This window comes from Pinus tabuliformis, chromosome Q (assembly GCF_031772625.1).
Source record: "Pinus tabuliformis cultivar Carrire ecotype Pingquan chromosome Q, CPIR1, whole genome shotgun sequence".
NCBI classification, from domain to species: domain Eukaryota; kingdom Viridiplantae; phylum Streptophyta; class Pinopsida; order Pinales; family Pinaceae; genus Pinus; species Pinus tabuliformis.
Window position 1 is genome coordinate 944143955 of NC_142296.1, and position 26458 is coordinate 944170412.

Consider the following 26458-nt stretch of genomic DNA (forward strand, 5'->3'; position numbering starts at 1 on the left):
TGGCAGAACACTCGACAACCCTACGAATTATAGGTTCTTAAAAGGCTAATTTTTTCAAACGGATTGAAGGTTGGAGGCACTTCCTACATGACTTGTACATGCAATTCTGCAATCCACTGTCCAGCACTCACAACCACAATCCAAACTATAATTTGTCGGGCCTGCCACAAACCATGACCCTACAAATCTGCATTCTTTCATTTAAGTCCTTCCATTGTACACACAACCCTAAAAACCACTCTGCACCCTGCACTGCTGTGAATCTTGCCAAAATAAACCCTCACTGCCTCCGTTGTGCCATGATCTTTATCTCAACCCTGCGCCTGACAATCAGCTTCCACACCCTAAACTTGTTCTTTCTGTTTCCACTATTCCTGTTAACTTTGCAACTTCACATGCCAATTTTGGAGTTCTGGGTACCCTAACTTAGCCACGTGACTATGCTTTATTAAATCAGACCCAGAGAAGAAGCTTCCAGATTTCCAATATCTAACTTTACCAATCAGACATTTCACTTTGTAAGTGCTTCTGTTTTCAGTAGTTTCAGCGTTTTGTGAGCTTTTTGTCATTGGGTTTTATTGAGCACTAGAATTTTCCCAGCAAAAATTGATATCCAACACATATTCCTGACACATGTATCAATTCATGTCATATGCTGTTGCTTCTAGACAAAACTGTGGCAAGTGCTTCAAATGTCTAACGTTAACGTTTCACGTGGGCGCTCGCTCATTATCAGGCACAAATGAAACTTCAAAGCCAAAACTATGTTAAATGAAGCTTTAAAGCCAAACTAGGTTAAATAAAACGGGGATGGGAGAGTTAACAGTTAGAATAGGGAAACGATAAAGGAGGGGAAGGTTATTTTAGGAAGAGAAAAGAAGGGAGCTTGGGGTTAAGAAATGGTATCCAGGTGAAAAAGTTTATTTTGTTTAGTTACACTATTTTTTTTATATTACATATTAATAAAATTCTATTATATTAGTGTTTAGTGATAATTATTATAATGATTAATTAAATTATTTTACGATACTAATATTCAATTATAATTATTTTAATAATTAATTAAATTGTTATTAATATTATTATAAAGATTTAATATTTTTAATAATGAATTATAGTTAAATGAATATGAATTATGATTGTTGGAGATTTGTGGAAGAAAACTATGTAATGGTTTTTGATGTGTTTAACTTTTCCGATGGTTACTATCCATTATCGGGGACCAAAGAGCTTTGTGAGTATAGGAATACTGAAGATTCTTTACTTTTTGGATGGTTACTCAAAACTCCATCCATTATCAAGGACCAAAGAGCTTTGTGAAAAAAAAAAAAAAAAAAAAAATCTTTTTATAAGAGAAAAAAAAACTAAGTATCTGTTAGGTTAAAGTTTAGAGAATAAACTTGGTCAAAGTCACATTGACAAAAAAAAATTAAAATTAATTAATAAGTGAAATTGCTCTCAAACCAAGTTGATATCTAAGTAATTTAGATTAAATTAATTAGAAATAATAATTAAAATTTGTATTTGACCAAATTTACAAATGAAAATTAAATAATTTTAAATTTTAAAATAAAAATCAATGATTAGTAATTAAATAAGAATTAATCCAAAATTTAAAAATAATAATTAAATAAATTGAAATAAGAATGAAAAATAGAATAATATTTATTAATTGAAATAAGAATTAATGAAAAAATTAATTTAAAATAAGAATTACCTATTAAAATTAATAATTAATAAAAAAATAAGAATTAGTTGAAAATTAATAATTAATAATTAAATAATCTAAAATAAAAGAAGAAGTACTTAAATTCACCAAAATCCAAATTGAAAATTAAAAGTTTTAAAAACTAAGATAAAAAAAATATATTAATTAATAAATAATAAATGATTTTAAAAGATATAAAATATGAATTAAAGAAAAAATTATACAAATTCCAATAAAGGCTATTGAAAATTTGATAATTTGAAAATAAAGGAACTTTAGATCTTATAGGGAAGATCTCAGTCAAGAAAAACATTAAAATTCAAGTCCCATAAAATTCTCAAGCAATTATTTTTATGGGCCAAAGACAAATCAGAGCCCATGCAAGGATCAAAGGTCTATCAAATTCCTTGTTGTTAATGCGAAAAATCCTATATTGGCCAAACAGGTTGTCCTTTCAAAGCCCACCTCAAAGAACACATAGTTGAAACTTCATACCAACCATAATCGTTTATCTAAGTGTGTCATTGTACATTCATTTAAGTCTAAGCATTTAATTTGTTTTGATCAATCTAAAATCCTAACCTCTGTTTCGTTTTATGACTCTCGCATTATTCGAGAAGCCCTTTAAATCAAAAAGAACCCCAATAATTTTAATAGATATGATGGATGTTAGATATTAGACTTGTGTGATCTATATTATAAATAATAATGTCTTTCAAATTAATCACATCATTAGGATTTGGTCAACGTTTCAAACCAACTAATGTGATTCATCCTCAAAATGGATATAGGCTTAGCCAATCCTCGAAACCTGTCATCCACCATCTCTCACATCTCTCACATTGATTATTTCCCTTCATCATCCTCCTCCTCCTCTCCCTTTCATTCCCTATAATGTTTTCATTTTTTCATCACATCCAATTGAACCCTTCATTTCTTTATTAGCCTTTTACATTGATAATTCATTATCCTTCCTATTTAATTAAGTTTTATCTCTAGTTTCATCTTGACCTATATTCTCTCTCGTTTCATCTTGACCTATATTCCCTATCGTTTCATCTTTTGTTTCATATTGGCTTGTATTCTCTTTTTGTTCAGATTAACATTTTTTTACACCCTCTTTACTCCTGGTCATTTCATTTTAAAAGTTTAATTACTTCCAATTATCATTTTTCAAATTTACTCTAATTTTCAATTAATTTTAAAAATCTAATTTTTTTCAATATCAATTTTCAAATTTATTCCAATTTGCATTTTATTTTCAAATTATCAAATTTTCAATGAGCCTTGTTAGGAATTTGTATTTTTAATTTTTAATTAACCTTTTTATCTGTTTAATTTTCAATTTGGAATTTAGTCAACTTAACTAATTTTTATTTTATTTTAGATTATTTAATTATTAATTTTTTATTTTTATTTTCAACTAATTTTTATTTTATTATTAATTATTAATTTTAATTATGAATTCTTATTTGAATTTTTGTGTTCAAATAATTCTTATTTTAATTAATTCTTTGTTTAATTCTTAATTCTTATTTTCAATTAATAAATATTATTTTATTTTTCATTCTTATTTTAATTTATTTAATTATTAATTTTAAATTTTCATTTAATTCTTATTTTATTATTAATCATTAATTTTATTTTATTCTTATTTTATATTTTTAAATTATTTAATTTTCATTTGTAAATTTGGTCAAATGCAAATTTCAATTATTATTTCTAGTTAATTTAATTTAAATTACTTAAATATCTATGCTATCAAGAAGAAGCCCTAGCCTATACGTTGGCCTCTACGCAGCCAAGAAAGAGGCTGCCCTAGACAACGTGGGAAAGAGAGGCTGTTTGGGTGCTCTTGTAGGGAGAAAGGCTGAAGTTTGAAGCTTAGGGCCGCAGCAAGAAGAGGCAATTCAGCGTGGGTGAAATAGGGTTGTTCTGAAGCCATTTCAGGAAGACTGAAGGGATGAGAGGAGGTCGAGTATCTTGCTAGAAGGTCGAGGAGAAAGGGAGTTATTTGAGGGCTCATAGAGGGTGGAACAGTCCTCTAGAAAGGTTGTCGCAAGCCTGTTCTAAGGGCTGTAGGATGCCACTGTAATGAGAGGAGGGTAGAACCATTATTAAGGGCTAGAAGGCTGCCCAGAATTATAACGAAGGGGACAGCCTTCCCTTGGAGGACAACCACATTAATTAAACGCCAATTTGGGCAGACTTTAGGGGTTGTTTGGCTAGGTGTGTAAGGGCTGCCAAATTCCCTAACCAGTCACCACATAAGCAGCAGTGAAGGCAGCATTGGAACAGCAGTGTTGTGGACAGCTAGGCAATAGAGCTTGGTGGAACAAAGATGCATGGACAGCAAGGCTACATAGTGTTGCAAAGATGCATGGACAGCAAGGCTACATAGTGCTGCAAAGTCACATGGGACAGCAGCAAGGTATAGCAAGTTGTAAGGGGACAGCAGCAAGGTATAGCATGACTGGTAGGGCCAGCAGCAAGCATGGACAGCACAATGATGGGACAACAATGATATAGTGCAGCAATGTTTAATGGGACAGTTGTAAGATGTTGGGACAGCAGTATGATGAGATAGCAAGCATGGGCAACAGCAAGCACAGACAGCAGTGGCAAGCATGGTGCTGCAAGCACATGAGACATGTTGTATGACAACATGATTCAACAATGGCACATGGGACAACAATGCAGCAGTCATGAGGTCCAGCATTGTGATGATGGGTGCAGCACGGGGAGGTGCAGCATGATGACGAGATGCAGCACGATGATAGGTGAAGGAGTCACCTTGGAGAATCAGTTGAAGCAGCATGTCTTCAACTGATCTCATGTATCATCTTCTTAGAGATGATCTATGCTCTTATCTAGATAAATCAAGTGTTGACTTCTGTTGTAAATGTACTATCTCTCTCTCTCTCTCTGTTGAACTATTGAAGAAAATATAAGAAGAATTGATCAAGGGTTTCCCTACATTGGGGTTTGTCCCTAGGTAGCGCCACATCTTGTGTCCTCTTGTCTTGGCTTGTCTTCTGCGATTTATGTTTATGTTCTATCTGCAGTTTACTTTAATGCTGATGTGATTACTAATCTGGAAAAGATATTGAGCTAACTGTGAAAATTGAAATAAATTGCTCTAAGCATAGAACATACCTAAACTTAACAATGATCCTTCACCTCCCTTATGACTCTTGGACTACCCTCATGACTATTTGACTTCCTATGGCTTTTCAACTTTAAATGACTCTTCATCTTTTGTACATGTCCTTTGGACTTCCACTTTACAATACATTTTCGAACAAGAAATTACATAATCCACAAAAATGATGTGGCATATAACAACTCATGACATGGCATGACGTCGCTGACAAGGACCTCGTGATGACATGGCAATGTCAAGCCATCCTTGTTGCTCCGTTGTCTTCAATAAGATATGTGCAATGGTTCATCTTCATCAAAGATATGCTTTGTTCTTCATATCCACCCTCCAAAGGGTTGTGAATCAAATGGAGTCTTCATGCAGTCCCGATCTTTGATCTTTTGTTGTAATCTAATGTTCCTTCGTCATCTCACCTAAGGATCATCTTATCTCTTCAGCTCCATATGTGTCTTCTAGCATGGTCCCCTTCTCCTTTTCCTCCCTCATCATCCTATCATGATAATATAAAGTACCTGCAACTGAAAACCATTCATGACAAGCCGACATTAGTCTGAAAACCCCCTAACCTAACATGTTTCATGAATTCACCTATTAGGGTTGGAATTGGTAACTGGTTGAGTGACTAACTAAGGGATTGTGCAGTTCCAAAGGCCAAGGTCTGGCACTGAGGCTTGAGACTGCGCCATGCGCAGTTCAGGATGGCCAAGAATAAGAGATTGAGCAATTAAGGGGCTTAAAAGTTGAAGGCTAGGTATATTAAGTAAAAGTCCCAAGACACGTGTATACAACAAACACCACTAGCTCCAATAGTGGAGCGTTGGAGCCAGTATTTGCTCCCCAAAAGAACTAGCTTGTCTCTTTGATGCCTTGCAGGAGGAGCCAAGGTGAAAAGTCCTTTACATGAACAATGAAGGTGCATATATAACAAATGGGGTGATCCTTCACCTCACTTATGACTCTTGGACTACCCTCATGACTGTTTGACTTCTTATGGCTTTTCAACTTTAAATGACTCTTCATCTTTTGTACATGTCCTTTGGACTTCCACTTTACAATACATTTTCGAATAAGAAATTACATAATCCACAAGAATGATGTGGCATATAACGACTCATGACATGACATGGCATGACGTTGCTGACAAGGACCTCGTGATGACATGGCAATGTCAAGCCATCCTTGTTGCTCCTTTGTCTTCAATAAGATATGTGCAATGGTTCATCTTCATCAGAGATATGCTTTGTTCTTCATATCCACCCTCCAAAGGGTTGTGAATCAGATGGAGTCTTCATGCGAACCTGATCTTTGATCTTCTGTTGTAATCTAATGTTCCTTCGTCATCTCACCTAAGGATCATCTTATCTCTTCAGCTCCATATGTGTCTTCTAGCACGTCCCCTTCTCCTTTTCCTCCCTCATCATCCTGTCGTGATAAGATAGAGTACCTGCAACTGAAAACCATTCATGACAAGCCAACATGAGTCTGAAAAACCCATAACCTAACATGTTTCATGAATTAACCTATTAGCGCTGGAATTGGTGACTGGTTGAGTGACTAGCTAAGGGATTGTGCAGTTCCAAAGGCCAAGGTCTGGGACTGAGGCTTGAGACTGCGCCATGCGCAATTCAAGATGGCCAAGAACAAGATATTGCGTAGTTGAGGGGCTTAAGAGTTCAAGGCTAGGGCTTGAGGCTTAAAGATGCTCACTACGCAATTATGGGAGGAAAGTGGCCAAGGCATTGCGCAATTGAGGGACTCAAGGACTCAATCTGGAGGCTTGAGTCTTGAGACTATGTAATGAGAAGTTCTGGAGGCTTGGGCAGAGGAATTACGTAGTTGAGTGACTCAAGGACTCAGGTTGGAGGCTTGAGCCTTGAGCTTTCCCACTGCGCAGTTCTGGGAGGCAGGGAGGCCAAGTGATTGCGTAGTTCAGGTGCTCTAGGTTGAGGCTTGAGGATTGGGACTGCACAATGCGCAGTTCAGGCCTAGCTGGAAGGCATGATTGCGCAATTTTGGAGGTCAAGGTTCAGGCTTGAGCACTGAGACTACACAGTACGCAATCCTAGGAGGCAAGAACTACGCATTGTGCAGTGTCAAGAGGCAGGGTTGCAGCTTGAGGGCTGAGACTGCCCAATGCGCAGTTCTGGAGGGCCAGATGAGGCTAAGTTGCTTGGTCATAAGTTTTTCCCGAATTTGGCTAAGTGTGGGATCAATGAAGCTGATGTGAACAGTGATAGGACCTGATTGTGATCACACACTTAGAACACTTCACAACACAACATAGATCATCCAGAACACATGAACATCAAAATTCCCTCAGTGCGACACCTAAGATACACTTTGTGACGACTGTGACGACACTTGAGCGACAGATCTTAAAACTTTGGAAATGAGTGTGATACATGTTTACATGGAGACTACAACTCATTAACGCAAAGATTACCCCTTGAAACACACCAAAACTAGTTTTTGTGCATTGTACGACACTCCACATGCCAAAAGAAGACATTTACTATATGAAGAGAAAAGTGTGAACGACACTTGCGATATGCGAACAACAGTGAAAGCGACACATGCCAGAGTGAAGATAACATGAAAATGACACTAATTAAAGTGAACGCAAGCAAAAACAACAGTCGTAAGCATGAAAATGACACTTGCGAAGGCAAAAGTGCACAAAAGGGGACAGTTGAAGAAACTCACCGAAAAAGAAGTATAATCACAAACAAAGTGAGAAATTGTCAATGACGTGCACACTAACTGCCAAGATGGGTTGAACATTGCAAAGGAACTATCTTAGTGGATTGTGCCACGCCTATTCAAGCTTGCATGAAGGAATCATTTCATGAATGCATTACAGAAGCTTGTGAGCAGGTGACTTCGACACTTATGATCCAAAAGCAAGCTCGAAGACTTAACAAAGCATCGGCCGACCAAGAAGTGACATTGGAATGACCAATCACAAGATCCACAATAAGCTCCAAAATTCAAGTATTTGCAAAATTTTGGAGGGTATTTGTCACGACGACAACAAAAACCTAAATAATTGTTTAAGGGTAGTGTGAGGTTTAAAGAGAGCCTTAATATTCTTTTTCGCAAGGGTTTTTGAGATGCAACCATTGGTTCCTTGGATGAATGGAAGAGTGACTTTGGTGGTGGTGATGGATGAGGGTAGTATAGGAAGAATGGTTTGACAGATTAGACGACATCTTGGACATTCATTCTCCTTGTGTCTTGTACTATGACCATAATAGAGATATTATCCATGTGTCTTGTACCTTGACCAGTATAGGGAGAATGGTCTAGTGAGCATCTTCCTGTGTCTTGTACTTTGACCAATATAGGGATATTATCTGTGTCAAGTACATTGATCATTATAAGAAGATGGGCCTTTTCTTGTGTCTTGTACTTTGACTAGTAAAGGGATATTATCCCTATGCCGAGTACAATGATTAGTATAGGAAAATGAGTTTAGAGGCTACCTAGTTGGATAGGCGCCTCCAAGCATCTAACTTGGATCTCATTTTAGAGAGAGCTTATTGATGGAAATCATGCATGGATTTGATTAATGTCTCTTTGGTAAACTATGTATGGATTTGATGGTACCATGAATATTAGACATTGGTTGATTGATGTCTCTTGAGGAGTTCATGCATGTTAGTCCCATGGTGATTTGGTACTGGTGGTTTGATGATGCTTGTAATGCTGAACCATTGATGACGTTGATCTAATCTTGATCCTTCCTTAGAGAATCCTTTCAACTTGTTGACATCTTGATAGTCGTTATGAATACCTCCCTAGCTAAGAGGGAGTGTTGAAGAACATGTAGCTATGGTCAGTCTTCATAATCATCATTGTACTTGCAACAATATGAAAAAGCACAAAAAGAAAAATTATGTATTCATTATCAAGCATGTTCTCCATGCTCTTTATTAGTCAAAAGAAAATTACGAAAGGCATGTTTTCCATGTCCTTTGCAAAAGAATGAAAAATGAATTTTAAAGTGAATTTTGTGACCCCAAGTAGACCAAGTCGGCTCAGCCCTTCTAAAGACACCCATTCGCTTGATCAAAAGGTTGTATATAGCCCATATGAATCCTCCTCAAAGGCACTCAAATTAGACAAATGATCTTTGCTCCATGTTGAAGAAAGTGTAACTAGGTTCAGTCTTCATAATGACATGATCTTTGTAAATGAAGTAATAAAAGAGAATAAATTTATGCCTTGCTGCATGGGTTTCATGAGCAAGAAGTGTCATTAGGTCAACAACTTCTTCTTGATGTCTTTAGGATTTATTAATATGTCAAAGAGTTATGTCATGTATAAAGAAGCTCTTCATGAGCCTATGTGTAATGTACTCTAGTCTACAAAATGTGTAGAGGCCCTCCAAAGACTAAGCACAATCCTCCAGCTACAAGCACAAAGAAGTCTGCAAGCAAAATGAGAAGGAAATCATCATGTCAACCTCAATAATTAAATTAATTAGATAAATGGCAGACACGTCGGCTCAATAAATAGACGTGTCGTTTCACACCTTCAAGTCGGCTTGCATATATGAACATAACCACTATAAATACCCATCTAGGGTTTGCACAAATCACAAGTACAGAGCTCGCATTTTGCTCTCTGAAATTTCGTATGGCTATAGGAGCATATCCGCATTACAGGAAGGCAATAGTTTAAGGGTTTGACTACACCTCGGATGGGTATAAGGTGCAGGCAGACTAGATCTCAGATGGGTAGGAGCAGAAAGGACAGATCTCGGATGGGTATAGTAGAGGAGCAGAACTCGGATTGTTCTCTAAGATTTCGGATGGGTTAAAGGAGGATGCAGTCTTGGTATGAGTTCTGTGCTAGAAACAATCTCGGCATACCTGTAAATGGAGGGTTACAGTCTCGGCACAAATAGGATGATAAGGATCTTGGTGTAGGAAGAAGATACTATGTCTCAACATCATGAAGACCTCGGTGCAAGAAGAAAAACACAGTCACAGATCTCGGCATAGCAGTGACAACAAGGACTTCAGTGATCCCACACTCTATCCCAGCATTCATCTTGGACACAGTCATGATCTTGGTATATTTGTGACGAGGAGATCTCACAGTGACACACTTTGTCTCGACATTCTTCCAGATATGACAAATCCAATTATGATCTCAGTATAATCATGATCTTGGTGGAGACAGAGTTACAAAGTAAAGATCTTAGTAAAGGTGTGTCAATGGTACAACAACAATGACCTCATTGTTATGTAGATCTCAATGAAGACAAGAAACCTCATTGACATGACGAAGTAGCAGCAATGAAGATTTAAGTGATGCAATAATGATGATCTCAGTATAGCAGCAGTGATAATGATGATCTCAGCAGTGACAGAGTAAAGGATTGATGTCTTCGGCTTGGAGTGGTAGAATAGGTCAAGGGCCATGGTCTTGTTATTTGTCAATTGGAATCTCTATAAGAAGAATTTTGTGCGAGTTTTCCTCTCCAAGAGGGAGAGGTTTTGGCCCTGGCAGAAAGCCAAATATTTTGTGTTCTTGTCTCTTTGTTTTTTATAGCAGTTTGATGAAGTAATCACACACACTAATAATAATAAGAAGATCAAGCTAAGAAAAATTCAAAAGAACTTCACAAATTGTTATCATGTCAAGAAGAATCACTTTATTTCTGATTGCCCTAGATTCTTCAACACTCCATACCAAGGTTTTGAGGCTCCTGATGTTTGTGATATGAGAAGGATCTAAGGCTCTTTGTCTCCATAATCTATGCGAGATCTGATGGTTATTCATCTCTGTAATATATGTCAAGTTTATGGCTTCTATATCTCTAAAACAGTGTGAAGTTTATGGCTCCTGTAATGCAAAGTTTATGGCTCCTGTAATGCAAAGTTTATGGCTCCCCTAATGCGAAGTTTATGACCCCTGTAATACGAGATCTATTTTTTAAACGAGAATTAGGGCATCTTGTCTTATCACAGTGGAGGGATGACTTGGCACTTGTGGATAGTCATCTTGCTGGTATATTTGTCCATGACTTGATGTCTTGTTGAAGGATCTCTCTAAGGAAAGGTTTGTTGGGTTTTTACCCCTAATGGGTTTTCCCAAGGTAAAACATTGTCTCTTGTTTTGGTGCATTGTGATCTCTACTTTCCTTTCATCATTATTGGTTGAATTTGTTAAGTATAATTGCTTGCTGAATAACATTAAATGATAAATGAATACTAACGCATTTCACAAGTAATTATCAATAGTTCAAAAATAGTGCTAGTATCTTGTGCACTCTAGATTTTCAACACCTCACCTAGGTATTTATAATGCAACCCTCAATGTACCATCATTGTATCATCTTTCGCATACATTTATTCAATATATTATTTATTTTATCCTAAATGGAATTCTTTATATTCCAAGTATTTTGGATATTTAAATCAATGTGGAAAAAGTCGAAATCGGGATTAAATCCTTAAGGGTCCAAAAATTGAAAAACTCGTTAAAGTCGGGAGTTTTTTGAAAAAGCCAACAAAATTTAAAAAAATACAAAAATATTATTTTTTTTATTTTTTTTAGCATCTAAAGTATCCACAACATCAAATAAATGCATTTCCACATAAACATGTAAAGAAAGCTAAGTTGCAGGAAACGTGGGTCAAGGATTCGTTTCCGTACGAAAACGAAACAGAAATGGGGAAACCCGTATCGTACGGCCCGGAAACTCGTTTCCGGTCGTACTGGCCCATTTCTCGAGGAGGAAACGTGGCCAGTACAGCCGGAAATGAGTTTCTGGGCGGACGGCAGAGTTTCCTCATGCAAATTGACTTTTTCTTATGTTTTTTTTTATTATTTTGTTTTCTCTTTTTATTGGGCGACCAAAGTGGCTTCTAAATTTAATCATAATGTTTAAATGTAATAAATTATAATGTATCGTGCATGCTTTATGATTGGACATAACATTTCTTAAATGTCCTAAATTCTAATATATATATATATATTCGCGTTTCCCCGTTTCCAAAATTTGGGGAGATTGCATTTCGTACCCGTGCCTGTTTCGGAAACTCGTATCCATTTCCCCATTTCGTGCAACATAGAAAGAAAGCTAATATATAATATGTACATGAAGTCTAGTGCTACATCACTTATCAAAATAGTAAATCAACTCCTAAATCTTAGAGTCCTGACTCAGTGTCAACTCTCAATAGTCAAAATATCAACAAAAAATATAATAAATGTATATCATGAGTCATCAATCACTGAGACCCTCTGCCCCTTTTACGGGAATAGGGAATGGCTTTGCCTTTTCCTCTAGAGGAAGAAGGCCTAGCCCCTGAGGATACAAATGGACACAGTCATCCTCTAGAAGCCAATAAAAGAGGTGGCCTCTGTCCTATGTTGTTGTTGCCCATCCTAGATGGTGTCACCTCCTCCTCCTCGTCCTCCTCCTGCTTTGCCTCCTGACCTTGATGTTGCTCCTCCTACTCTACCTTTGGTTCTCCCTCCCCTGCAACTGCTACCTCCTCTGCCGCTAGTGCCCCTAGATCCACATCTAACCAATCAGGGATCGAGCCCATGGTCGGCCTCTCAGTCACGATCCTCCATGCAACAGTGGTATCAATATTGTCCAATGAGATGGCTTCCACATCATGAGTTTTCTGAAGTTGTCTCACCCACAATCGAAGATTGTAGTAGGACGTAGACCATGTCATTGAGGCGTTGGGACTCCAATCTATATTAAGGTCATAGAATGTAAATTAGTACTTAGAAATTTTAAATATTAAAAAGAATCAAATGAATTCAAAAATTTAGTTTGATTTTTTTTACTTGTTGCGCCTTTTGTTGTGTATTTTGTCAAATACACTCCATTTGCGCTCACCACCCAAAGGAACTGCATGTTTGGTTGAGCACTCGAATGACAAGCTTTTGGAGATGGGGTACTCTGCCACCATAGCTTGTCCACCAAGAATCTACAAGTTAGAAAAAAATGAGAAACATTTAAAAAAAAATTAAAACATTGAAATTCTAAACTTGAAAGTTTGAAACAAACTGAAGCTTACCTGGCATTTTGGTCGCCCTATTCTTAATAGCCATGTTAGAACCAAATGTGCCACCTCCCATCCTATATAACTCCATTTCTTTAGAAATATCTTCATGTTCTTACTCAGATGCCACCATCCTCTCAACACAAGTGAAGAATCCATCCATCACCTCGACATCAAATTTGAAACCACTAGAGTAAGCAAATGCGGGGTTGAGGTAGATACCTGCAACATGAATGGGGCGATGGAGGGTATTGTTCTACCGCTCATCAATCACTCTCCATATGACTTGATGTTTCTCTAACCCCTCGTCTCCCTTATCTTCATAATAAGCACGAATGGCTTCTTTGGCCCTATCCATGGCCTCATACAAGTAGCCCATTGTGGGCTTGTCTCCATCAACCAACCGAAGAACCCTTACCAAAGGTTCTGAAATGGCACGCACCTCCTCTACTCCTGCCCAAAAGCTATGATCATATGAAACTAGTCTGCATATGCCCTTTCCCTTTGGTTTGCGACTAAATATAAAGTACGCCAATCCTGTGAAAGAAACATGTTCTTTACATCCCACATAGAATTCAACTAAGACTGAAGAGATATGAAAGTAGTGGCAAATCGTGTAATGGCAGGACGCACCAACTTTTTGTTGTTGGTGAATCTTCTGATCAAGCTAAGCATAGATGCATGATTATATAAAAAATTTGTTATGCTCCTGAATGATTCAACAATATCCCTCACAAGAGGAATCTTACCTATATCCTCCAATATCAAGTCAATACAAGGAGCAGCACAAGGTGTCCAAAACAAGTTAGGATACCTCTCCATAAGCAACTTGCCATCTGCAACATAATTTTTAGCGTTGTCCACTATGACTTGGACAACATTTCTTGGGCCTGCTTCCTGAATGAAGATGTCCAACAACTCACATAATAGACGTGAATCTTTAATGTGTGCAGATGCATCAACAGATTTCATAAACATTGCCCCTTGGGACAACTAACCAAGAAGTTAAGAAGGGTCCTACCGTTCTAGTTAGTCCAACCATCTGACTTGACTGTGCATCCAGTGTGTTCCCATGATGCCGTAAACTCCTCCAATCTAGAAGTTCAATCAGTCTTTTCATCTTTAAGAAGAAGCCCTCTCAATTCTGCAAAGGTAGGGGCTTTGTACCCCGAGCCAACGACAGCAACAGCATCAAACATAGGTTGGTAGAATGGGTTTGTCTTGGCAATGTTGAAAGGAACATCACTCCATAGAAGACACTTACTGACCAAACTGTCAGCTTCTTCCTTTTCCTTTTTTTAAGTGCAGATTTGATGCCAGGTTGTGCACCATGTGTGGTTCTAGGAACAAAAAAAGTTGTGAAAGCTTAGGGGTTGGGACATGTGGGTGTGGAAGGTGATGTTGAAGAACCACTCTCACTTCCCCCCACTCTTAAGTCCCCTACAAGTTGGATTTGTAGTGCTGCCATGGTGTCTTTGCCCTCCTGTTTATCCATCAACGATTTAATGGCCTATCGGATGATTTCTGGAGATGGATCTGGGAAAAGGTCTACATTTTGCCTCAAAATTTGCCCCAAATGGAATTTTCATCTGTTGATACCCCCTGACATATGTTTGCCACACAACTTGCAAGTCAAATACATTCTATTGACCCCCCCAGATTCGGGTATAGTATCAGATTCACCATATTCCCACATAGGGTCCAAAAGCCTTGGCATTTTGTTTGAAACTTTGAACTTGAACTTGAACCTGGGCACAAAACAAAAATTGAAAAAAATTAAAAATTTCCCATCACATAAGAAGCAAACGGAAATGTAATTGTTGATTTTAAATGTTAAGTGCCTCTTCTCACTCACTTGAACACACTGAGATTCACTAAACAAGGGTTTGAATTTTTGTCATTTGATTCTTGAAAGTTGAAGTTCTACTTCAATCTAGATTCTAAATAATGTTTTGATTCAAAATTCTAAGCAAAAAATAAGATAAAAACAAACTAATAGAATTATAGAAAGATTTAAGAAGCCATTTGTGTAACAAAGGCTAAGAGAGAAATTAAAATACATATCTGGCAGCAACAAATCGACACTTTGAATCTCTCACGTTGAGCAGTGGACAAAAATCCAAATCCCCACCACAAAACTAGCAAATCTCCTTCTCTTGGGCAATGGCAAAAAACTCCTCTCTCCACAACGACAAATGGGAGAAAAAACAACGAAAAAGGATGAGTTTTTTCCACTTTCCGCCTCTTATCCGTGGTCTGGGAAGTCTCGACGACATTTTAGGTCGACTCTCGATTAAATCGAAACTTTTACGATTTAATCCCGATTTTTTCGAGAGTGAAAAAATCAACAAAAAGTTGACCGATTTAATTGGCTAGCCAAAAAAATCACAATTTTGGGATTTCATCCCGACTTTTTCCACATTGATTTAATAGTGAGCCACATATGTTGTCACAAAGAGCAAATAGTTAAGGTCAAGCAAAATTTAAAGACAACATGGCACAGGCAAAAGAGTTATGCAAACAAAGGCAAAATACTGAGGAAACTTATAGGGTGGGAGAAAGTGTGCAACCAAAGAAAAGTTCATTAAAGTTCAGGAGAAGGTCCAAATTGGAAGCCAAATATTGTGGTCATTTAAAGATCTTAGATAGGATAGAACATGTTGCATACATGCTTGAATTGCTTGCTACCATAAAATTTCATAATTTGTTCCATATGTCATTTTTGAAGTATGTGTATGATCTTAACCATGTCGTTGAATGATCTTTAATTCAAGTGGAACTGAGAAGAGACTTCTAGGTACAACCAATGTGTATATTGGATAAAAAGGTCACTATGCTCAAAAATAGTCATAAGGGAGCTAAAGGACCAATAGACCCACTATAGCTCTGAAAAAGCAACATGGGAGATGGAGGATGCAAAGCGAGAGGCATATTCACATTTGTTTTGACAATTTGATGTAAAAATTATTGGATATGATGGTGATGTGCATTGAGGAGAATGCAAAATCTAGGGAGAGCAAAATGTAATACCTTAGTTTTGATTCCCAAATTATTATTATATTATTGTATATGATGGTGATGCGCACCAAGGAGAATGCAAAATCTAGGGAGAGCAAAACACAATACGCTTGTTTTGATTAGCAAATTATTATTGTGTTTGTAGATGATGAATGTATCAAAGTCAAATGATCTAATATCTTAGATTTTACATTAAATGATACTTAAAAAGTACATCACATGCTACAGAAGGAAAGGACAAAAGAATGGGGGGCTACAACTCGATAAGATGGGAAATTCAAAGGGAGCTTTGGGGGCTCTAGCGAGCTAAAAGAGAATAATATTATTTTAATCTTATCCTAAATACTTAACTTTGTTTAATCAATGCTCTTTAATCGAGGCTTAATTTTATTCTAAGATTTGGATTAATTGCATGAAGGGGGAACCTAGGCTCTCCATAGAGATATGTAGCCCCTTCATGCTATGCAACCTTCTTCTATACTATTTGGCCATGCAAGTGAATTTGGAGAAGAGTTTGAATGTTTCTAGTTACCATTTGAAATAATGAAAACACCAAATTATTAAGAATTCACATTAACATGCAAACTATCATTCAATTGGGGGATGTAATGTTCCTAAGTAGGAATATGAGTGATATTTAAACAAATAAATAGTGCGGCGCAATAAAAATAAAAACATACATTAGACATCCCTCAAAATGTTGTAAATTTGGAACTACTGAGACATATATTATAAAATCAGAGAGCTAGGTACAATATAAAATGGAATGGTGCACCTGGGTTGGTCTCAATGACAAGCTTGACAAAACCCAGGTGAGAAATAGCTAAGTTGAAGACTGCCCAGTTGTTGCACCACTCTGCACTGCGTTGTCCCAGTAAACTGTTGAACTTCGACCTGCTGGAATGTGCCCAAAAACTGCCCAGAAAATTATATCCTTCCAGCCTCGAACGCCTTGGACAAAACCCAGAAGGGAATTTCTCTGGTTTTGACTTTGGATTTCGGCCTCCTTGGACCCTCTCCCCAATTGCTACTGCCAAATTCGACTTGCAGGAAACAGCCTGCAAATCCCTCTAAAAACACCATTGGAATGTTGGATTCACCTATGCTAACTAACTCCTTGCTCCCCAAATGATTCTTGGCCAAGATGATTGCTCTCCCAAGCACTACGAAATCGCTGCCAAAGGCCTCTGCACAATCCCTCTGCCCAGAAATTTGTACTGGTGATACACCGATCTAGCTAGTTGCACAACCCAATGAACATGACCTCAACAAACAGTCTTCGCAGCCCCGAAACTCCCAGCAAGCTATGGACCTCGTTGTTGGCTCTAAATCCTCTTGCGTGTTTCTAGCTGCTTAGGAAATATGTAGTCCCCTGCTATGCATTGTTGGTTGAATTGTGTGACTGTGTTGAACTCTCCGAAATCCCTATGGAACAACCTCCCTAGGGCAGGCACAGATGGTCCCCCGAAGAAGAGGTTGAATCTCCCGCTTGAGAGATTCGTAGCTAAACAGTCGATAAACTCGCTCAGCAGCTGAGCTTACTAAGTGTGTTTGTTTGCAAATGTTCAAGATGGTCGAAAGCTCCTTCTCCTTTTATCACCTTGGGCCCCCTTAGCCTTATGTGGGCCCCTCCATCCACTAATTCAATTCCCTCCAAGCTCATTGAATGGCCAAGTTCGAAATACTCATGTGGGTGGCCCCCACATTCCACTAGCTGCAAAAATAAAGTCGAATTCCCCTATAGTTCCTAAGTCTACATGTGGGGTCCTCCTCCTAAGCCAAAAATGTGTAGCTGCACCCCGTGACTAATGTGTTTGAGAAGGGACATGACAGTCCTCCCCTCCCAAATGTTGCTTGCCCTCAAGCAACCTCAAAGTTGGGTGCTCCAGTATGTGCTCACCTTCCCAGGTGGCATCCTCATCCGGCAAGTTCTTCCAGCGTACCAAGAACTCCCTGATGGTCCTACTCCTCAATCTCCTCTCCCTGCTCTCCAAAATGGCCTTTGGTTCCAACACCAAATGGCCCTCATCATCCAACGAGGGTAGATCAGCTGTTGTCATCACCTGTTGTCCCAACACCTTCTTCAGGCATGAGACATGAAACACATTATGGATTCTACTCCCCGGAGGCAGCTCCAGCTCATAAGCCACCTCCCCAACCTGCCTAGTCACCCGGTAGAGCCCATAGAAGAGTGGTTGTAGCTTCTCGGCCCCCTTCTGTTTCATCGTAGACTATCTGTTTCATCGTAGACTATCTGTAAGGCTGCAATCGGAGGTATACTAAGTCCCCCTCCTCGAAGTGCCTCTTTGTCCTGTGTCGGTCTGCGTACAAATTTTGTTGATTTTGGGTTGTCACTAAATTATCCTTGAGAGCCTTGAGGATATCTTGGCTCTCTTGAACCTAGCCTTTCGCCTTTGGGGCCCGGTTGTCTCCAAAAACAATATCAGCAAAAGTCAATGCATCATATCCATAGAGGGCACAAAAAGGAGTCATATCGATAGACATGTGGTGTGTGGTGTTGTAACAGCACTCGCCCATGTGCAACCACCGAATCAACGTCCTCTGCTGACCTATCACATAGTTCCTCAGGTATCCCTCCAACCACTGTTTGACTCTCTCCGTCTGGTCGTTTGTCTGAGGGTGATAATTGGTGCTAGGAGTGGGCTCCATCCCAACCAACCTGAAGAGATCCTGCCAAAAGCCACCCATGAATCTATTGTCTTTGTCGCTCACAATGTTCTTGGGGAGCCTATGTAGCCTAAAAACCTCCCGGAAGAACAACTCAGCAACCTATGCAGTCGTGTACCTAGTGGGGAAGGCAAAGAAGTGGGCAAGTTTGGTCACCCTATCGACCACTACATATATGCAATCCTTCCCCTATACCATGGTGAGCCCAGTGATGAAGTCCATCGAAATACTTTCCCATTGCCCCTCCAGAATGGGAAGTGGTTGTAGTGGCCCTGCAGGGTGAGTCAGCTCCCCCTTATTCTGCTGGCAGGCCTCACACTCTTGTACATGCTACAGCACGTCCTCCTTGAGGCCCTTCCACGTGAACCTCTCCTGAACAGCCATGTAAGTCTTCCGAAACCCCTGGTGTCCGGACAGTGGTGAATCGTGACTTGCCTGGAGTATCCTCTCCCTCAACTGTGAGTTGGGCACCAAGTAAATGTGCCCCTTGTAATAGATGACCTCATCTATCACACAGTAACGCTCATCTGCATGTGTCCCCTTCAATACCTCGCATACCCTCCTGTCCTTGGAGTACTCCACTAACAGTTGAGCCTTCCAATCCCGGCAGATGCTCATGAGCGATAACCTAGCTAATCTCCTGGATAGAGCATCAGCCACCACATTGTGCTTCCCTCGCACATACTCAATGTCAAAATCATAGGCCTGCACCTTGCTGACCCATCTTTGTTACCTGTTGTTGAGGCCCTACTGCCCCATGAAATGTTGAAGACTGTTGTGATCAGTCTTCACTCGGAACCAGTTGCCCACCAAGTACTGGCGGAACTTGGCCAATGCATGCATAATGGCCAGCATCTCCTTGTCATATATGGAATATGATAGCGCATGCAGTAGGAGCTTCCTACTCTCGAAAGCTATGGGATGCCCCTCCTGTGACAATACGGCTCCAACTCCTACCCCGGAAGCATCACACTCCACTGTGAATGGTTGGGAAAAGTTCAGGAGTGCCAAAACAAGGCAACTGCTCATCACCTCCTTGAGGTGATCAAAGGCAGCACGTGCTCCATCATTCCATGCGAAGGCCACCTTCTTGGTCAAGTCGATCAAAGGTGTTGCCAGCTGCGAGAACCCTTTGACAAACTTCCAGTAATAAGTGCAAATACCAAAGAAGCTTCTCAGCGTAGTCACATCTCGGGGAACTGGCCAATCCCGAATGGCCCGAATCTTCTCCTCGTGAACTTTCACCCCATCTTCTCCAATGATATGCACGAGATAAAGCATCTCTATCAATCCAAACTCACACTTGGAGAGCTTGGCATAAAATTGTTGCTCCTCTAGAATGCGCAATACCTCCTCCAAGTGTTGGAGGTGATCCTCCCACGTCCGGCTATAGATTAGGATGTCATCGAAGAACACTAGCATGAACCTCCTCAATTGTCCCCGAAAGATATGGTTCATGCAAGACTAGAATGTGGTTGGAGCATTGTTCAACCCAAATGGCATGCCCAAAAACTCAAAGTGCCCATAGTGGCACCGGAAAGATGTCTTCGAGATGCCCTGATCCCGTACTCTGATCTGGTGGTACCTTGAACGCAAATCAATCTTACAGAAGTACTTGGCTCCTCTAAGCTCATCCATCAGCTCATCAATGCAGGGAAAGGGGTATCGGTTCTTAAGAGTCTTCTAGTTGAGGGCTCGGTAGTCGATACACATCCGGAGGGTTCCATCCTTCTTCTTCACCAGCACTACTAAAGAAGCAAAAGGACTGGAACTTAGCCTAATATGGCCCAACGCCAACAACTCTTGGATGGCCTTCTCTATCTCGTCTTTATAGGCTTTGGGGTACATGTAAGGAGTAGTGATAACTGCTTGTATACCCAGCTCCAGCTCAATGGTGTGCTCAAACCCTCTATCTGGTGGTTGCCCTGGTGGAATGTCCCCAAACACTACCGCATACATGTCCAGTAAAGCCTGTATGTCTGTTGGTGGTGGTTGCGCTTGTCCCCCAGCCTCTGAGATCCTCAACTCAACTGCCCATGCAATGTCCCCATGTCGGAGATCTGCCTCCATCCTGTGGGCCGAAACTGTCTGAGGCAGATAAGACTACATGCCTCTCAAGACCACCAGTTTGCCATCTGGCCCAATGAACTCCATCTCAAGTTTCCTCCAATTTGTCGTGACTCGCCCAAGGGAATACAACCACTGGACACCCATCACCACGTTGGTGTCTGGCACATCGACCACAAAGAAGTGGTCTGTCATCGAGTAGTTCCCCATAACTACTGTCAAGGAGGGCACGTATTTGGTACACTGGATGGTACAGTCACCTGGCACTAGGACTGAGAACCCCTCAAACTCTGTTGTGGTGAGGCCCCTCCTCTGGACCAGCTGTGCATCTATGAAATTGTGGGTAGCCCCACTATCCACCAGCACCGACACCCTCTATCCCTGTACAGTGCCTCTGATCCTGAGTGTCAAAAACTTAGGAATCCCGCATAAAGAAGCAAGGACTCCTCCTGATGGGGCAAGAGATGCCCCTCCCTGTGGAGGTGGTGGTGGTGGCCCTCTGTCTGTCGGACTCTCTCCATCTGTCCCACCACAATCCTGCTCCACCTCGTCCTCCTGGTCACTGTCAAAAAAGACCTCAATGTAATGTGCTCTACCTGCAATGCACCTATGGCCAGGTGCCTAGGGCTCTTTGCATGTGAAGCACAGCTTCCTCCTCTGGTGGTCCTTCCGCGTCTCCTCATCTAACTGCCCCCTCCCCTGTGTGGTCTTATGTGGTGGGGGTCTAGTCTCATGCCCCTTCTGTGGGAAAGGGGTCCGTGCAGAAAATGACGCTTTGGTCTTGGGGATGACCCCTTATAAATCTCTAGCACACACAACTGCTTCCTGCAGCGTGGAGGGTCTGTGTGACTTCACCAGTCCACGCAGGGGTTCAAGCAAGCCCTCAATGAAGGTCCTCCTTGCCTCAAACAAATTCGAGCCTGTCACTGACACACACAGAAAATCTGAGAAGTACTGCTTTGCGTTGCCTGTTTGGCGCAGTTGTGTCATCTCCCTCAAAGATTCCTCTGGGTCCCTCTGATCAAATCGCTCCACCACCCTCCGAGTGAAGTCCTCATAAGAAACTATCTGGGTATGCCCCAAAGTGGTCAGGCCGTGAAACCACCAATCATGGGTTTCCCCCTCCAAGTGCAGTGTTGCCATCTCAATGGCTTCCTACTTTGTCACCCGGTTGAGTTGAAAGTATGTGTCAATCTTTTCAACCCAAGCCCTGGCTGTGCACTTGGCAGTGCCATCAAATGTAGGGAAATACATCCTCCCTATAGTTCTCTGCAGCTCATAGTTTTGGGTCCCTTGTCCTCCGTACCCCTTGTTCTTCTCACTCTGCTTGAGCTTGCAGTAATCTCTGAAGGAGAAGGCTTCTTTGAAGTCTTCGTCCATTGCCTACCACTCTCTGAAGTAATCCCCCATCTGAGGAGTGTCTTCCTCCCTTGTTGGTTCGATCTGTGCCACTGGCATGAAAGAAGGTAATGTAGCCCAAGTCAGCACACTAACTAAAGGGTGTTGCGCCGCTGGTGAGGGGTGATCGAAAGGCTGAGAGGCCCGGAAGTTTCTCCACATAGAAACCCTCTAGGTGTGGCCCTGTCCCTATTTTGTGACTTGATCTCCTCCAGCATGTCTTTCTGCCCCTTAGCCAAGTCACTCAAGGCCCTCAGAGGCTATCGAAAGCCATCTCCTCCCTGCTCTTGGGCTCTGCCATTTCCTCCTCTCCGGCCACTGCTTTCCCTCTTTCCTCCATATCTGGCGTAATTTCTAACTCCCTTTCTCTGCTCCTGTACCTCTACCTACGGTAGGTGATATTCTGCTAGTCCTCTTCTCTCATAGGAAACAAACCCCACAGCTGAGCCAAGAACTAGGCTCTGATACCACTGTAATGTTCCTAAGTAGGAATATGAGTGATATTTAAACAAATACATAGTGTAGCAACATAAAAATAAAAACATGCATTAGACATCCCTGAAAACGCTGCAAATCTAGAACTATTGAGCCATATATTATAAAATCAGAGAGCTAGGTACAATATAAAATGGAATGGTGCACCTGGGCTTGTCTCAATGACAAACTTGACAAAACCCAAGTGAGAAATAGCTAAGTTGAAGACTGACCAGTTGCTGCACCACTCTGCACTACGTTGTCCTAGTACACTATTGCCCTGTTGAACTTCGACCTGCGGGAATGTGCCCAAAAACTACCCATAAAATTATATCCTTTCAGCCTTAGACTCCTTGGACAAAACCTAAAAAAACCCATAAGGGAATTTCTCTGGTTTTGACTTTAGATTTTCGGCCTCCTTGGAGCCTCTCCCCAGCTGCTGCTGCCAAATTCGACTTGCAAGAAACAACCTGCAAATCCCTCTGAAAACACCACTGGAATGTTGGATTCACCTGTGCTAACTAACTCCTTGCTCCCCGGATGATTCTTGGCCAAGATGACTGCTCTCCCAAGCACCACGAAATTGCTGCCAGAGGCCTCTGCGCAATCCCTCTGCCCATAAATTCGTACTGTTGATACACCGGTCTAGCTGGCTGCAAAACCCAGTGAAAATGCCCTCAACAAACAATCTTCCCAGCCCCGGAACTCCCAGCAAGCTATGGAACTCATTGTTGGCTCTAACTCCTACGTTTTTCTGGTTGCCCAGGAAATACGCAGTCCCCTGCTCTGCGTCGCTAGCTGAAGTGTGTGATTGTACTAAACTCTCTGAAATCCCTGTGGAACAGTGTCCCTAGGGCGGGCACGGATGGTCCCCCGAAGAAGAGGTTGAATCTCCTGCTTGAGAGATTCGTGGCTAAACAGCGGGTAGACTCGCTAAGCAGTTGAGCGTACTAAGTGTGTTTGTTTGCAAATGTTCAAGATGGTCAAAAATGAGAGCTCCTTCTCCTTTTATCACAGTGGGCACCCTTAGCCTTATGTGGGCCCCTCCATCCACTAATTCAATTCCCTCCAAGCTCATCGAATGGCCAAGTTCGAAATACTCATGTGGGTGGCCCCCACATTCCACTAGCTGCAAAAATAAAGTCAAATTCCCCTATAGTTCCTAAGTCTACATGTGGGGTCCTCCTCCTAAGCCAAAAATGATGCCAAAAATGTGTAGCTGCACCCCATGACTAATGTGTTTGAGAAGGGACATGACAGGGAAATCAGGAAATGTGTCTCTAAGCGACTGCTATGCACTTAATATAATTGAATTATGCAAGCTACAATCACGAATTACAAAGGAATTGCAACTGTACGGAATGATACTTCTTGTTATTCAGGAATTTCACTACAGCAGATAGTCTCTAGAATCCAGAGGTGACCATTCCTAGCCCACTTGTGTTGGATCCCTAGAGGGAAGTGGGATAGCCTGATGGACTGCCAAGCAACAAAGGGGATCCCATTCCTTGGGTTGTGCATGCTGATGGAGAAAGAGAGTTGTTGATTGGGACTGCTATAAGAGTCAATATTGACTATGAACCAGGGAATTGAGCTTTATAACCAACCAGAGGTAAAGGTCGTTCTTGTGGATTCATAGCATCAACTCCACGGTAGCCTCTGTTGCAGGGAGAATTGGTGTAGCAGGGAGACTATGGTTGAGTGGAATGTCCTTCTATAGCCAATTGGTAAGTGTTCATGAAAGTAAGTGGGAATTGCATTCAGTTAATGTTGTTTGTGTAATGGATTTTATTACTTTCTGGTTTGTTCAGTCCTGCTTGCATGTGTAAGCCTCTAATTATAATTTAACAATCGATTGCCATTGCATAAGTCTGCATTGCTATGCCTGCATGTGCTAATTAATTAATAGCAGGACAGTGAGGAAAGCTACTAGAGAAACAAATTTGGAGTGAAATTGGTGCATTCAAGTAGTACCCAATAATCAAAGTGCACAAAGGGTATTGGGTACGTTACATTTTATCTTCTATTAAAAAGAAATGCATAGAAAGACATATCCACAGCATGCAAAGAATTATTAAATCTGGACACTACTGGATTTAATCACAAGATTATTTCACTGAGAATTTGGTGAATTTTCCAGAATATTCAAAAAAGACATTGTGATGCATCTCTACTGACATGGAATATGCTTCATTTATCAGTGAAAAATGTCCTTCGGATTCACTCCCACCAATATACCTGCATATGAAAATTTATTCAAATCACAATGTAGTAATACTCAATCATGATATATGAAAGAAAACCTCGAAGTTGTCAAATGCATCATAAAATGAAAATATGTTGCCTAATTTAGCAGAAGTAGATCATCCATATAATGGTACCTACACTGTACCAGAGCATCTTCCTTGCCATTGCACATCTTTTGACTTCTCAAATTTCAACCTTTCTATGACTCCTATACCAAGACCAGCCCTTGGCAGCTCAGTTTGCCAATTTTCTCGTCCAGATTTAGCACTAGACTGCATCTTGTCAACAACCTAGAGAAACAAAGAAAACATGTTTTTTTCAAGCCATTGATAACCGAGTATGCTGAAATTTCAGAAAAAGAAAAAGGACATAAGAGAGAGATTGACAAGGAGGTAGAGAAATATAAATGATTCCTTGTTTTTGGTGTTTTGAAACAAACCCATCCTTGATTATATATGTTTAACAAGATTCTGATTATCGATGAGGCTCTACTTCTCTAACACACTGCCTATTATTATAATAATTATCTTATGCATCCAAACTAGCAAAAAGGGAAACATCCCCCAGTGTTGCCTCAGTAACAATCTAAAATCAGTATCATAAGGCCTTGTAGAATTCACGCACCTGGGACATAGCTAAGATCCCATCTTAGCATCAGAAAGTATCAAATAAATAAATCGTTGTGTTTACTGTGGTCAAAAAGTTGAGATGCAAAGAATCTGTATTATATGTAATTTAACACGGGTTAGCAACTAGATGTTGAATGACCCAGCTCTTATTTGAATAGGGTTAGAACTTAGAATTAATGATGGGTGCTGCAGAGGACGTTAATGATAGACTATACAGATGCTCCATAGGACTCTATCAATCAACTCTTTCTCATGCCTATTTTGAGTGTTCTAAATGAATCCATGATATGTACTCACAATTGAATATTGGAAAGCAAGAAAATGAACACAGACAAGGGAGAATTATTGGCCGCCTATACAGTCTATTATATAGGTGTATATATAAGGGTACCATTGGTAAATATTTAGTAAGCACAAAGAAGCAAAAATAGTATGTAGGAGCTTAGCACAAGTGACATGCATAGCTTGCACCCTTGGCTATCTAAAAATATCTTATTGAAATAAGGAAAATATTAGGATAAAAAGAAAGCTGAAATCTATCTACAAGATATTTTACAACCACTTTCCGTTTATGGAACTTTGCACACTTTGACTATGAGCTCTCATCGTTCCCTCCCTGATCAGAGGAAATTGTCCCCAGATCATTCTAAAGGAGGTTCACCATTTCCAACCAAGGATATAACATTTGTAAGTGTTGTGTAGTTGAGTTCTTGGTATGGACCCACAAGTCTTCTTATACTAATATTAAAATAACAACTTCTAAATGTGGAGTGTTTGAACCATTGGTGTAACACTATGTCACGCTGAAGAGGTTCAAAGTACAAAGTGATGAAAGGAGATTTTGGGGGTAAGGCAAAATCCCTTTCATATCAAATTTTTGATCCTAAGGCATGTCGGTTATGGCCCACAAACATATCAAAAGCGTAAATTGAAGCCTTAAGCCTTTAAACCGGGACCACACTTCATATCGGAATAACACAGGATTTCACGGGAAACACACAGTTGACACACTTATTCAGACTTCAAAATATTT

The 26458-nt window shown here is 40.3% G+C and overlaps 1 protein-coding gene across 2 annotated transcripts in view; it reads right to left on the reverse strand.

Moving 5' to 3' along the window:
• Positions 1-26458, reverse strand: part of LOC149222576 (sphingosine-1-phosphate lyase-like) — a 268215-nt gene that overhangs the window by 180926 nt on the left and 60831 nt on the right. The window contains exons 1-2 of one of the 2 annotated variants that reach the window (XM_089385515.1): positions 24935-25082; positions 24728-24787 (exon numbers count right to left, since the gene is read on the reverse strand). The exons of the other annotated variant lie outside the window; for it this stretch is intronic. Coding sequence (XP_089241641.1) covers positions 24728-24787; positions 24935-25074 — 200 coding nt within the window. The 5' untranslated portion in view covers positions 25075-25082. Of the gene's footprint in view, positions 1-24727; positions 24788-24934; positions 25083-26458 lie in introns of those variants that run through there. 2 annotated transcript variants of the gene reach the window in all.